Source organism: Rattus norvegicus, chromosome 10 (assembly GCF_021556685.1).
Source record: "Rattus norvegicus strain SHRSP/BbbUtx chromosome 10, alternate assembly SHRSP_T2T, whole genome shotgun sequence".
Lineage (NCBI taxonomy): Eukaryota > Metazoa > Chordata > Mammalia > Rodentia > Muridae > Rattus > Rattus norvegicus.
Genome location: NC_141543.1, coordinates 71036958 through 71050120, shown reverse-complemented (window position 1 = coordinate 71050120; position 13163 = coordinate 71036958). Strand labels below are relative to the sequence as shown.

Below are 13163 nucleotides of genomic sequence, written 5' to 3'. Positions count from 1 at the left end.
CAAACAGCTTTAATGAAATCCAGTAGAGTTTGTCTTCAAGTTGTATACTTTTGATGCCTTAAGAAATGTTCATGCTGGGCAGCAGTGGCATGCGCCTTTCATCCCAGTACTCAGGAAGCAGAGTTCAAGGCCAGCTCGGACCATAGACCAAGTTCCAGGACAGCTGGTGATACACAGAGAAACCCAGTCTCAAAAAACAAAATGAAGCACTTGCCTAGGAAGCGCAAGGCCCTGGGTTCGGTCCCCAGCTCCGAGAGAAAAAAAAAAGAAAAACAACTGGACCACAGCTTCTCCTCATTGGTCATACCACATATACAGTCCCTCCCGGACTTCTTCCTAAGCAGATCTTTAGTAAACAAAGAGCTAAGAAAAACTATAATTAGTATCTCTCAACCTCTCAACTCTCCTGATACAGGGAGCTGAATGTGGTACCAAGAACCTGCACGCCAGAGGTGTTATTCTGACTAGATTCTGTGAAGAGGTTGGGTGCAGGGGATAAAATACTAACAGGAGAATGGGAGCCACAGGTCTCCATCTGCAGCTACAACTTAAATTGAAGATCCCAAAGATGTGGTCAGTGTGGCAGGTGCAGGGGAGGGTACAGGAGGCAGGACCAGGCAGGGAGAGAGGGTGTCGGGGCAGGAGTCCGCCTCCTCGCCTTCACTTCTTCACCTTGCCCGGAGCAGCCACAGCTTCCATGGCTTTACGCACGGTCTCCTCATCTCCCAGGAACTGCATGGGCTTGATGGGCTTCAAGTTCTTGTCCAGTTCATAGACAATGGGTTGCCAGTTGGCAGGTTCAGCTCCATGATGGCCTCTTCTGACAGACCCTCCAGATGCTTGACGATGCCCCCAAGGTTGTTGCCATGGGCAGCAATCAAGACCCTTTCCCCTCCTTGATCTGGGGGACAGTTTCTTCATTCCAGAACGGCAGCGCTCTGGCAGTAGTATCATCCTTCAGGCTCTCACAGGAGGGTGGCTGGTCCTCAGTAAGGTCTGCGTACCTATGATCCTTGCTGATGTTGCTGTAGAAGGGATGATCAGGCTCCATTGAAGACGGCGGAACATTGTAAGATCGTCTCCAGATCTTTAACCTGTGCCTCACCATGCTTAGCAGCAGTCTCTGCTTTATTGAGACCTGTTAGACTCCCATAGTGTCGCTCATTGAAGCGCCAGGTCCTGACCACTGGCAACCACATCTGGTCAATGGCATCCAGGACTGTCCAGAGGGTCCGGATTGCTCTCTTCTGCACAGAGGTGAAGCAGATGTCAAACTCATAGCCAGCATCTCGCAATGCCTGCCCACCGCGCTTCGCCTCCTCGTGGCCCGCTGGGCTCAGGTACCAGTCGCCAAAGAGGTCCTCCAGGTTCCAGGCGCCCTCGCTAGGCCGGATCAGCACCAACTTGTAGGCAGCCATGACGACGGGCAGAGCCAGTCAGTGCTCTTAACCACTGAGCCATCTCTCCAGCCTTGCTTAGTCTTTTTTTAAAGTTACATTTACTTGTTGATGTGTTCGCACACATGCTTGTGTGCTGTGTCGCATGTGTGGAGGTAAGAGAGTGCCTTGAGTCAAGTCTGCCACATGGGTTCTGAGGACTAACATTGGTTGTCATAGTTAACAGCAGTTGCCTTTACCTTCTGAGCCATCTTGCCAACCCCGTTGGGTTTTTCTCTTTTTAGACCTGGGGTTAGGTCATTTGACATCTTCATTCTTTTGATTGCGCAGTGTTGGGCCTTGAATCCAGGGGCTCTTGTATGTTAGACCAGAGCTACACATACCCTAGCCAGGGTCTTACCATTAATTAGGTCAGGATGCCCTTGACCTCAATCCTCCTACCCCAGCCTCCTGAGGACTGTGGTTATAGATGTATACCACCGTATCTGACTATAGAGGACTGATTAAAAAAAAATCTCTACAAACAAAATTAATTTGTTCCAAGGACCTTTATCTGGAAGAGGAAACAGGGAAATGAGAAACAGCTGATTTCCGGGAGGAAGATGACCACTTTCATTTTGAACACCCTGGTTCTGACTTGCAGTGAACCATGAGTACTAGGGTGTCTCTTTCCTTGCCACCTCCAGTTTGTGGTCAAAGTACAGTTCTGAATGGAGGCCCTGACGAGGACATTTCCTCTCAAAGCTGTTAATCATTAGCTCTGAAGAACAGATAATGCTTTGATGGGAAAACCAGCATCCACGGAGTGTACATTGCACATGTGTTCTCTTCACTTGGTGTCCCAAGTCCTGTGAGGTAGCTACCGAAGTCTCCAACTTACAAATGAGGAACCTGAGGCTCGGCGGGGAAACTCCCTGCTTTGGCAGCTAGCAAGAACCAAGTTGTGTTTTCTTGAACTGTACCATCTCTCAAAGGCACCAGGAGGAGTCCTAAGTGTTTGTTTCAGGCATGAGTGCCACAGAGATGCTGAAATGAACCATGGGAAATTTATTCTCTCACACTTCAGGAGTCTAGACACCTGTGACCAGAGTGTCAGTGGGGTTGGTTCCTTCTAAGGACACCGCAGGAAATGGGTTTCATGCTTCTCTCTGACCTTCAGGTCATACATACAGATGTGTCACTCCTCCGTCACTAGGCATTCACATGGACATCTCATGAGGACAGCAGTCATGTTAGAATGACTTCTTTTTTTTCATTTGGGGAGATAGGGTTTCTGTGTGTGGCCCTGACTGTCCTGGAACTAGCTCTGAGGACCAGGTTGGCCTCAAACTCACAGAGATCCTCCTGCCTCTGCCTCCCAAGTGCTGGAATTAAAGGTGTATGCCACCACCGCCTGGCGGTATTTAATTTTTTAATTTAAAAAAAAAAAAAAAAGGCTGGTGAGATGGCTCACTGAGCAAAGGATCTTGCCACCAAGCCAGGTGACCTGAGTTCGGTTCCCGGAACTCACATGGTAGCAGGTGAGTCCCATATCCAGTCAATTGTCCTAGGCCATCATGCATGCACACGCACATGTGCACAACCCCATCACAAATAAATGGATTTGAAAATGTAAAACTTCAAGGTAAATGCTGGAGAGATGGCTCAGCAGTTCAAGGGCTGTACTGCTCTTGCAGAGGACCGGAGTTTTATTCCCAGCATCCATATCAGGTGACTTACAGCCAGCTGTAACTCTAACTTCAAGGGTCCTCTGACCTCCTTGGGCACCTGCACTTTTGGTCACCCCTCACCCTACCCAACACACACAAAACATTCATAAGTTTAAAAGAATTTTTAAAAATAAATCTTTTTTTTTGAAGCTTCCAATCCAGGAAGAAATGACTACCTCTTCACTCCAGAAGTTGCTACTTCTGAGGTGTGACAGTTTAGTTAGATCCTTCAAAACAGATATACTGATCTTAACTCCTGGCGCTTCAGTAGGTAAGCTTATTTGGAAACAAGGTCAACGTTGAGGCTGACATCGTATTAGTATCCCTTGCCTAGCACACACGAGACTCTGGATTCAAGTCCTAGCTGTCACACTGTACAGTCAAAAGAATACAACTGTCAAGTGACCTGGGACACAGCCCCACCCACTGTCTTAGGTGGCTGAGATGAGAGGAGACCTTGAGCCTAGAAGTTCAAGGGCACCCTGGGCAACATAGTAAGATCCTATCTCAAAAACACCTCTTTCTCCCAAAATGAGATCATACTGGACTGGAGTGGTGGCCATTCCAAAGTGGCTGCTGTCCTCGTGAGATGTCCGTGTGAATGCCTAGTGACAGGGGAGTGACACATCTGTATGTGGAGGAGGGTAGTCACCTGAACGTCAGAGAGAAGCATGCAACCCATTTCCTGCGGTGTCCTCGGAAGGAACCACTGACACTCTGGTTGTAGGTTTCTAGACTCCTGAAGTGTGAGGGAATAAATTTCCCACGATTCATTTCAGCAGCTCTGTGGCACTCACACATAAAACAATTCATTATAAAATGTTGTGTTTTAAACAATTTCAGGGGCTGGAGAGATGACTCAGTGGTTAAGAGCACTGACTGCTCTTCCAGAGGTCATGAGTTCAAATCCCAGCAACCACATGGTGGCTCACAACCATCTGTAATGGGATCCGATGCCCTCTTCTGGTGTGTCTGAAGACAGCTACAGTGTACTCATATACATATTAAATAAATAAAAAAAATTTGGAAGATTTTTACACATAAAGTTGTCTTTATTTTTTTGTTAGAGCCTTAAATTCTGGAGAAATCATTAAGAATTTTAGAATTTCCATGGGGTTCCCTACCTATCCCTAGTTCAGTTTTTTTTGTTTGTTTGTTTTCTTAAAGCCTTATTTATATTTATATGAGTACAGTTCAGCTTTTTTCAGACACACACCAGAAAAGCGCGTCGGATCCTGTTCCAGGTGGTCATGAGCCACCATGTGGTCCCTGGGAATTAAACTCAGGACCTCTGGAAGGGCAGTCAGTGCTCTCAACCACTGAGCCATCTCTCCAGCCCCACACCAAGCTCTCTCTCTCTCTCTCTCTCTCTCTCTCTCTCTCTCTCTCTCTCTCTTTTTCAGAGCTGGGGACCAAACCCAGGGCCTTGCACTTGCTAGGCAAGCGCTCTACCACTGAGCTAAATCCCCAACCCCCACACCAGGCTCTCTTAAGAATAACTTTTATTTTAGACTTATAGATTTGTGTATATGAGTGTTTTGCCTACAAATATGTCTGGGTAGCAGGTATGTGCCTGGTGCCTTTGGAGGTCAGAAGAGGTTATTGGACATCCTGCAACTGGAATTATAGATGGTTGTGAGCTGCCATATGGATGCTATGAACCAAAGCCAGATCCTCTGCAAAAGCAACAAGTACTCTTAACGGTTGAGACTGTGAATAAGCTTTGTTGCTAATCCCTTTTGAGACAGGGTCTCATTATGTAGTCTAGGATGGACTCAAACTCACAGCAATTCTCCTCATCCTCCTAAGTGCGGGCATTGTAGGTTAGCTACTATGTCTGATAACCACAAGCCCATTAAACCCCTTTCTACTCTTCTTCCTTCTCCAAGGTTTCATTCTTCACACTGTTCAAGTTGCCTTGGCAAGATAATCTGATGGCATTCCTCTTATGCTCTTCCTAACAGTTACCTAGTAACATCCAGGTAAACCTGGCTTGCTCTAAAAGGGACGGTTAGCCCTCTCTGAGTCTCTGACGCTTCTTTCTCTGACTTCCTTTCTTCCTCTCTCCTCTTCTACCTCCCCTTCCTCAACCTGTTCCCGGCCAGCCCCCACCCCCTCTCTCCTCTGTCCCCTCTTTATCCGCTTCTACTGCCTTCTGAACTCCCTCTTGCTATCCACCCAAATAAACTCGATTGTATACTAGATCTGTCATCTGGCTGGTACCGAGGAGGTGGGGGATGCCTCAGCATGGGCCCGCTGAGGTACCCCTCCCACCACACCATACCGCACTCCATAAAACACATTCTTTGTTTTATAAAACACATCATAATCACCTTCCGATTCCTCTTTCTTGTCCTCAGGCTCTTCTCCAGTGCAGCTTCACATTGGCTGCAAATGATCAATTTTTTTTTTCCTAGAAAGTCCCTCCAATCTAACTTTGCAACTAAAAAAACAAGCGACCTGCCCGACTTTTTCACCTGACCCATTCCGCATTCCAAGGATCAAATGTGGCTTCAGACTCACTCCCCCCCCCCCCCCCATTCTTCTCAAACAGCCAAATGTGCCCAGCGTCAAAGAGATCTCATACGGTGGCCGCTTTATCCGGTGCATCTCTCGTAGTTTCTCTTCTCAACTCAGCACAGGGTGACATGCCAGTATACCGGCTCCCCACTCTCTGCTCAAGGCGGTCTCTGTGTGTCTGGGAACCCAGAGATGTCTAGCTCCAAAACAGGACTAAATCTAGTCTATCTTTTCCATCTCGGAGATATCGCCGGGCCATAAAATTCTCGGGAGACCATCAGCGGTCAATTCCTAGGAACTCAGTGGGCGTTCTCCTAAGACAGTCTCTTTTGCCGGAACCCTTCTGCCCAGCCCGGGCCGAGCACTTTTTGTTGGAACACACAAAACCGGAAGTTGGTGGAGGAAGAAAGGCGTGAGAGAGCCTGGCGATGGCTTGGAGGGCTAACCTTGCTTGCCTCATCAAGGCCGGAGGTAGGGTTCCTGAGCACGAGGTTGATTGCTTGCCAGTCATTATCCTGTAATCTGGAGTGTTTCTCCTTTGTCCCGTGTCCCGTTCTCCCGCGTGGAGCTGTAGCAGAACTGAGTAGTGTTCCTGTCCCCCGCCCCCCAGCCCGAGCCCATGCGCTTTTGTGGCCCAGATCCCGCGCGCGCCTCTGTCTGAGCCCGGCTGCGGGCAGGGTATTCAGATATTAAGTAGCTTGCTTACCCTCTGGCCTCATCATATTCCTGTGGCGGTGCTGAAAATGATTTTACACTGTTTTATAAAGTTATCCATTGCGTAGTGTAGGCTTTGCCTGCAAAAACATAGCCTTGTTAGCAATTTTGAGAACCATGCAGAACAAAATAAACCATTTCTACCACTACCCCAACCCGCCCCCCCCCCCGCCCCCCCCCCGTCCCTCACAGTCAAAGCTCCATATTGCCCAAGCTAGCCTGGAATTCACTATGTAGCTAAATCCTGATCTTCTGCTTCCACCTCCTAAGTGCTAGGATTACAAGTGAAGATCACCACTCCTGACCAGCTGTAACACTTATTATAAAGTATAAAGTTTAATTTTCTGTAATTCCATCAGATGATAAACTAGTAAAAATGGGAGTGGAAATAAATCTTAAGAGACGTTACCAAAAAATCTTCTTAATATAAATGCCATAAATAGCAGACATTTGAAATAATTTTAATTAAAATTAAGTGGTGTTAGGTATAGAATCCATGGCCTTGGTAGAAACTAAGCCCTACCTACTGGCCCTTAACATTTTTGATTGTTTTTATTTTTTCCAGTCAGTCTCATTGCCTGGAACACAGTACTAGAACAGGCTGGCCCTGAACTCAGAGATCTGCCACTTTTTGCCTCCCAAATGCTCGTACAAAAGGTGGACTCAACTATCCCTGGAAAACCACAATTTCTTTATTTTAATTTAATTTTTTGGAGATGAGGTCTCAGGTAGTCCAGACTGCTGTCAAACTTATAGAATCTGAATCTTGTATGGCGTCTGACTCTCCTGCTTCTGCTTTTCAGGCGCTGAGATTGTAGATATGGAGTTACAATGCCAGGCAACCACAACGTCTCCCTTGAGACAGGGCCTCTGTGTAGCACGGGTATCTTGGCGCAGGTGAATTACTGTGAATTCAAGGTCATCCTGGTCCTCACACTGAATTTGAGGCCTGTTTGGACTATCTAGTGACATCCTATCTCCAAAAAGAAAACAACAAAACCACACATAAACCCAAAACTAGTAATGTTCAAGACCAAAACAAACAAACAACCCCTCAGAGTAGATGACTTTATTATTGTAAAACTACTCTTTATGCTTTGTTTGTTTTTCAATACAGAGTTTCACTGTGCAGTCCTGGTTGTTCTGGAACTTGCTCTGTAGTTCAGGCTGCCCTTGAACTCAGAAATCCTCCTGCTTCTGCCTCCCCAGTGCTGGGATTAAAGGTGTATGCCACTACGACCAGCTCTACTGTCCTTTTAAAGACAATTCTCCGTGATCATATGGTTTGCGTGCAAGTCTGTATAACTGCACAAGCATGGGGATTAACCGTCACACAGAGGAGAATGTGCTAACTTAAATTTCCCTCGTAGGGAGGACGAGATGGTTTCCACTCCCAGAGTACTTATCCATGTCTCCAGTCCTACATAATACCTGTTCTCGGAGAAAGTCCACGGCGCCCGAGAAACTTGCTGCCAGTGTTGCTGCTTGTGATACGAATGGAAAGGAGCCTGGGACTGCACTGGGCAGGCTCTACTCCCCAGAGCAGCAGGCCTCTATCTTACACGTGTTGAATACAGCTTCTGATAAAGAACTGGAGGCTTTCAGATTGCTTCGGGGAAGAAAGTCCGTCAATATTGTGGAACACAGAAAGAAGTTTGGGCCGTTTCAGAGTTTGGAGAGTTTGATAGGCGTGCCCTTGATCCAGTATAAAACTGCTGTTGAAGTTTGTAACTCCATTCTTTGTCCAGAGAACAGACGGAGAAAAAAGTCACAGGAAAAGTGGGTGCTGAGAAAGTTCATCAAACCAGGTGTAGAGAAAGAGAGACTTAAGGTACACCCTCCCCTGACCAGCTACCGTTTGAGAACTTACTCTGGAAAGCACCCTTCCCAGTAGTGGGTGAGAGATGAGATTTTTGTTTTACTTCTCTCTCTCTCTCTCTCTCTCTCTCTCTCTCTCTCTCACACACACACACACACACACACACACACACACACACACACACACTCATAATCAGAGAGGAAAACCTTCAAGAGTCAGTTCCTATGCTGTGTGGGTTCTTGGCAAGCTTGGTTGCAAATGCTCTAACCCTCTCATTCATCTGACCAGCCCAAAATGTTTAGGTTTAATTAGGAATCTAGATATACTCATACTGATGGGTGATCTGTTGCACAGAATGAAATGTACTAATAATTGCCAAGCGACTGGAGGGAAAGCTGTGAGGAAGAACTTGGAAAGTTTGCTGAAAAACTCAATTTGGAAGAGAGAAATTAGACTGGCGGGAAGGAGATGGCAGCCTTGGTGGCATGCACCTTTACCTGCTGAGTTTTTCATTTATTAAAATTTTGGTTTTTTTCTGTGCAGCCCTGGCTGTCATGGAACTTGCTTTGTAGACCAGGCTGGCCTTGAACTTAGAAACCCACTTGTCTCTGCCTCCTGAGTGCTGGGATCAATGGAGTGGGCCACCATCATCTGGTTCCTGCTGAGCTTTCTTACTGGCCCCTATTTTTATTTTTTATTTTTTGAGGCAGGGTCTTTGCTTTATGTTGCTGTAATAAAACATCATGACCAAAAGCAACTTGGGGAGAAAAGGGTTTATTTTAAAGGTCATAGTCAATCAAGGCTGCAAAAAGGAGAACACACACACACACACACACACACACACACACACACACACAGACAGAACTGGGTGGTTGTGGCACATAGGAGACCCAGGACAGACTACACAGAGAACCCATCTCAACCCTTCTCCCCCTCCCCCAGGCTTGCTTTTAAAATACTTGTTGAAAGGGAGTGAGAGCAGAACATAGTTTTTTGTTTTTCCCTCAAGACAGGGCTACCACACCCAGTTGTAAACAAACTTTGATCACCTAAACTTGTTAGGCGTTCTCAGTCTGTAGGTTTTACAGTTGTAAGATATTTACACTGTAATCAACTGAGCTCTTCTCCTTTAGGCAGTCAATAGTATCGTATCTATTGTGTTTGGTACTCGAAGAATTGCGTGGGCTCACCTTGACCGGAAACCAACTGTGCTGGACTGGCAGCAGGCAGAGTGCTGGAAACTAACTAACAAAACATACCCATCGTCCTTTTATCTGGAAGAGGTGAGGCAGGGGTGGGTCCCTGCTCCTTGTTTGCGGTCTTCTTCATTCCTACTTGGTTCCTGGTACAGTTCAGTCTGACAGTTCCAAAAGGGATGTAATAAATAGTGAAGCTGGGTTTTTGGGGTTCAGGGCACCTTTTACTCCTAGTATAGCTTTATTATATTTGCTTAAAGAATATAGGAACCTTGTCTTTAAATTTGATCTTTTAAGTCTTTCAAGATGTGAAATGGGCAGGAATTGCTATTTTGATGAGTGCATGGTGATAGGAGACTTTGACCAGCCCCTTGCCACCAGCAGAGATTCCAGGCTAATGCCAACTCTCAGGTCTACCTTGGGTTAAATTGTTAGAAGTTTTGAGTTGCTGAGTCTTGAAGTCAGTAGACTTTTAGAGTCTAAGAAGTTTTTTTAGTTATTTCAGAATTGTGAGAAATGGGACAAACATGAAGCATAATCATTCTGATTTTTTTTTCTTTTTTAAAGATTTCTTCAGTCGTTTCAAAGATCCCTAAAGCAGATCTCTACATTTTAGAAAAATCAGGACTTTCCATTCAGAACACATCTCTGTTTCCTATACTGTTACACTTTCTTATCACGGAAGCCATGCTGTACGCCCTACTCAACAAAACTTTTGCAAAAGATGGCCAGCATCGGGTGCTGAGCATAAATCGAAATGCTGTGGGCAAGCACTTTGACCTGATGATCGGCGACACGAGGACTAGTGGGAGGGAGCTAGTGAAGCAGTTCCTCTCTGAGTCTGTGCTGAAGGAGCAGCCTCGGGTGTTCTTCCCCAGGGAGCTTGCAGTGCAGTACAGACAGAAGATTGTGAAGAGCTCACACCGGATTGAGGAGCTGTACGATTCGTTACTACAAGCTGTTGCTTTTTACGAGTTAGTTTTTGGCAGTGGCTCAGAGCTCAAATGTTAATGCACTCACTCTATGTTACACTAATTTATTAAAGCAACTGTTCTCATCTTCTATGTTAGTGGAGAAGAAAACATTTTGAATATATTTTCCATGTTTATAAAATCTGATTTTTGGCTTGAAAAAAATGAGCCAAGAACAAATCAATAAATATTTTGTGAGATTCTGTGCCTTCTTTAAGTTCTAAATAGTAAGGAGTCACACACACAGCCAAAAGTTACCTCCATTTAAAAGCAAGTACCATGCTGGAGAGATGGCTTGGTCACTAATCTTACTTGGCTGCTTTTCTAGAGAGCCCCAGTTTGGATCTCAGCTCCCACTGCAGGTGCTCACTGTTGCCTGCCTATAATGTCAGTTCCAAGGGATGTGGCATTCTTCTTTGTTCTCCTGCACAGACACACCCAGGAAACACATACACATAGAAAAATAAAAGGTAACCATTTAAAAAATAAATTTAAGAGCTGGGTGGTGGTGGTGCATTTCTTTAATCCTAGCATGCTAGGAGGTAGAGGCAGGCAGATCTGAGTTCAGGGCCAGCCAGGCCAGGTCTACACATTTTGGGATAGCTATCCAGGGCCACACAGAGAAAAACTGAAATAAAATCAAAAACAAACCCCAGTAAGAGGAAGAACTAGCTGAATTGATAGTTATACCTGTAATCTGTACACTCAAAACACAGAAGCAGTAAGATTGTGTGAGGTTAGCTTGGGAATATAGTGACATTTTTGTCTCCAAACTCCTGCCTCCCCCAAAAAGAAAAAAATTTGATAGACAGGTTGGGGTTGTAGCTTGGTGGTAAACTGCTTGTCTAGGTTTGACACATAGAAATGGGGGAAAAATGCTCTATCAAACTAAAAAAACAACAACAAACCCCATCACTAGGTCATGCTAAAGAGGTAGTTTTGAGAACTTGAACAGTTTTATGATTTACTTTATATTGGTTGATCAATTGTTGAGAATGATCAGAAACCTCATAAAACACCTGAATAGCAGCTACACACCCACAGTAGCCACCCAGCAGGGAAACACAGATACAGACACTTAAAAGCTTCAAGAGCTGGAAAGATGCTTCAGCAGTTAAAAGTACTTGCTGCCCTTGTAGGGGTCTTGGGTACAGTTCCCAGCCTCAACAAGGCAAGCAACTCATAACCATTCTTAGCTCCAGTTACAGCATAGCCAATGGCCCCTTCTGACCTCAAGGATACTGCAAGCCTGTGGTTCACATACATGCAGAAAAACAACCATACACATAAAAACATAAAATCCTTAAAAAGAGAAACCTTGTCTCAAAAAACAAAAAACATAAATAATTTAATTACCACACTAAGCATTTAGCTTTAACTTTTAATTAGAATGGTTTACTAATTAATACAAGAAAAGGCGGGTTGAGCAAGAGGTAAGAACACATCTTCATATACATTTGTAAGCAGGTATGCACCCATATTTTAAAAAAGTACAAAACTAGGATCCTTACCTTCTGAATTAAAAGTACAATTCATCAGAAAATGTACCTGAATATTATGTTATACAAATATTTACATTTTGAAGGAATTTTAAACAAACCTGATTATCTGTAAAATAATATTAAGTAAAATGTGTATTTTAAAATCTTGCTACTAAAGTAAAAAACAGGTACTTAAACAATATTAAAAGATGACTTGCTCTGTGTGTAGCATATGCCTGTCGTCCCAAGTACTTAAGAAGCTTGAGATAGGGATTATGAAATTCTGGAAGGAGTTTGGGGGTAGCCTAAGCAATATACCAGATCCTGCCTCAAAAACAGGGTGAGGGTCCTAGCTCTGTGGTTAAGCATGCTCAGAGAGTGCACAAAGGTCTTGGGTTTGCTATGTACCACTGCAAATAATTACTAAAACATAACACCTGTGTATACACTAAGACAGGACATTTGCCTACAATACAAAGTTTAATCCTCAGCACCAAAAAAATAAAAAGCCATACTTAAATGGAAATAACTGTTAGGTAGAAACCCTATGGTAGAATCCTTTATTATTTCTTCAACCATCAACAAGTTGTCCAAAATAGATAAACTAATGTCATTACTTTATGAAATAAAATATAATAATATAAAAGTACCAGAAAATGTACAAATGATTTGAGTTGGCAAAATGCTCATGACTGTAACCATGCAGGGTGATAAGGTTTGTGAACACTAGGATTCAGAACGCTTTACTCTGCCAACACCAATGACTCAATGATTAAATGGTAAAACATTCTGGAAGAAGGCACAAGGAATCAAGGCAATGCTTTCCACAGCGGAGGCATAATTTGCTTCCTGCGACAGTTTAAAAATACCCTGTACGGAACTGTTTCACATTGTGTAACTTTACAGACTGACTATTTACAGTGGCACAGCTCTGACGCTGGTCAGTAGCGGGAGATTACAGGAAAAAGGAAATGACAGGTGAGCTCAGCACTGAAACAGCTCTAGAAATCTATTAGTGAAAATTACCTTCTACAAACAGTTCACACATACAGAAAGTAGACAATAAAGCAAAAATAACCCAAAACATCCAAGAGAGATACCACAATCATATATACAGTTTATAACTCAGAATTTTGATTTTAAATACTTGAACCACAAAAATACAAAAGTCTTTTAAAATTTACATTAAGAGAAATAAGCTGTTTAAAGTCACCATACTCTAAAGTGTGTCATCAGGACCACACAATCTGTACAAGACTAATGACGGGACACATCAAGGGAAGTCAGCTGCCAAAGGAGTTATGGTTTCCTCAGGAATATCTAGATGAATTCCTTCAAAATAGTGCAGAAACCTGT

General features: G+C 44.3%; 2 protein-coding genes and 1 pseudogene across 5 annotated transcripts in view; 1 reads left to right on the top strand and 2 right to left on the bottom strand.

The window, feature by feature from the left end:
- Window positions 1-576: 576 nt before the first annotated feature.
- Window positions 577-1507, bottom strand: LOC148003001 (phosphoglycerate mutase 1 pseudogene; annotated as a pseudogene).
- A 4514-nt stretch (window positions 1508-6021) lies between these two features.
- On the top strand, window positions 6022-10526 carry Tefm (transcription elongation factor, mitochondrial). Of its 3 annotated transcripts, none has more exons than XM_087570590.1 (4): window positions 6022-6097; window positions 7458-8171; window positions 9293-9442; window positions 9923-10526. In XM_087570590.1, exons 2-4 carry the CDS (start codon window positions 7749-7751, stop codon window positions 10364-10366), a joined length of 1017 nt encoding a protein of 338 aa, XP_087426716.1. In that variant the 5' UTR covers window positions 6022-6097; window positions 7458-7748; the 3' UTR covers window positions 10367-10526. The 3 variants fall into 3 exon arrangements, with proteins under 3 accessions (XP_087426716.1, XP_087426715.1, NP_001020797.1); XM_087570589.1 differs by having other exon boundaries at window positions 7144-8171; NM_001025626.1 differs by having other exon boundaries at window positions 6032-6097; window positions 7711-8171.
- A 1167-nt stretch (window positions 10527-11693) lies between these two features.
- Atad5 (ATPase family, AAA domain containing 5) overlaps window positions 11694-13163 on the bottom strand; it is a 47797-nt gene continuing 46327 nt past the window's right edge. For both annotated transcript variants that reach the window (XM_087572024.1, NM_001447230.1), the window contains 1 exon segment: window positions 11694-13159. In XM_087572024.1, coding sequence (XP_087428150.1) covers window positions 13081-13159 — 79 coding nt within the window. In that variant the 3' untranslated portion in view covers window positions 11694-13080.

Excerpts from the sequence above, each read along its gene's own strand:
- Tefm (NM_001025626.1), top strand. The coding sequence starts at position 6,055 with ATGGCTTGGAGGGCTAACCTTGCTTGCCTCATCAAGGCCGGAG. Across the intron at positions 6,098-7,710 it reads TTGCCTCATCAAGGCCGGAG|GGAGGACGAGATGGTTTCCA; the intron begins GTAGGGTTCCTG and ends TTTCCCTCGTAG. Across the intron at positions 9,443-9,922 it reads CGTCCTTTTATCTGGAAGAG|ATTTCTTCAGTCGTTTCAAA; the intron begins GTGAGGCAGGGG and ends TCTTTTTTAAAG.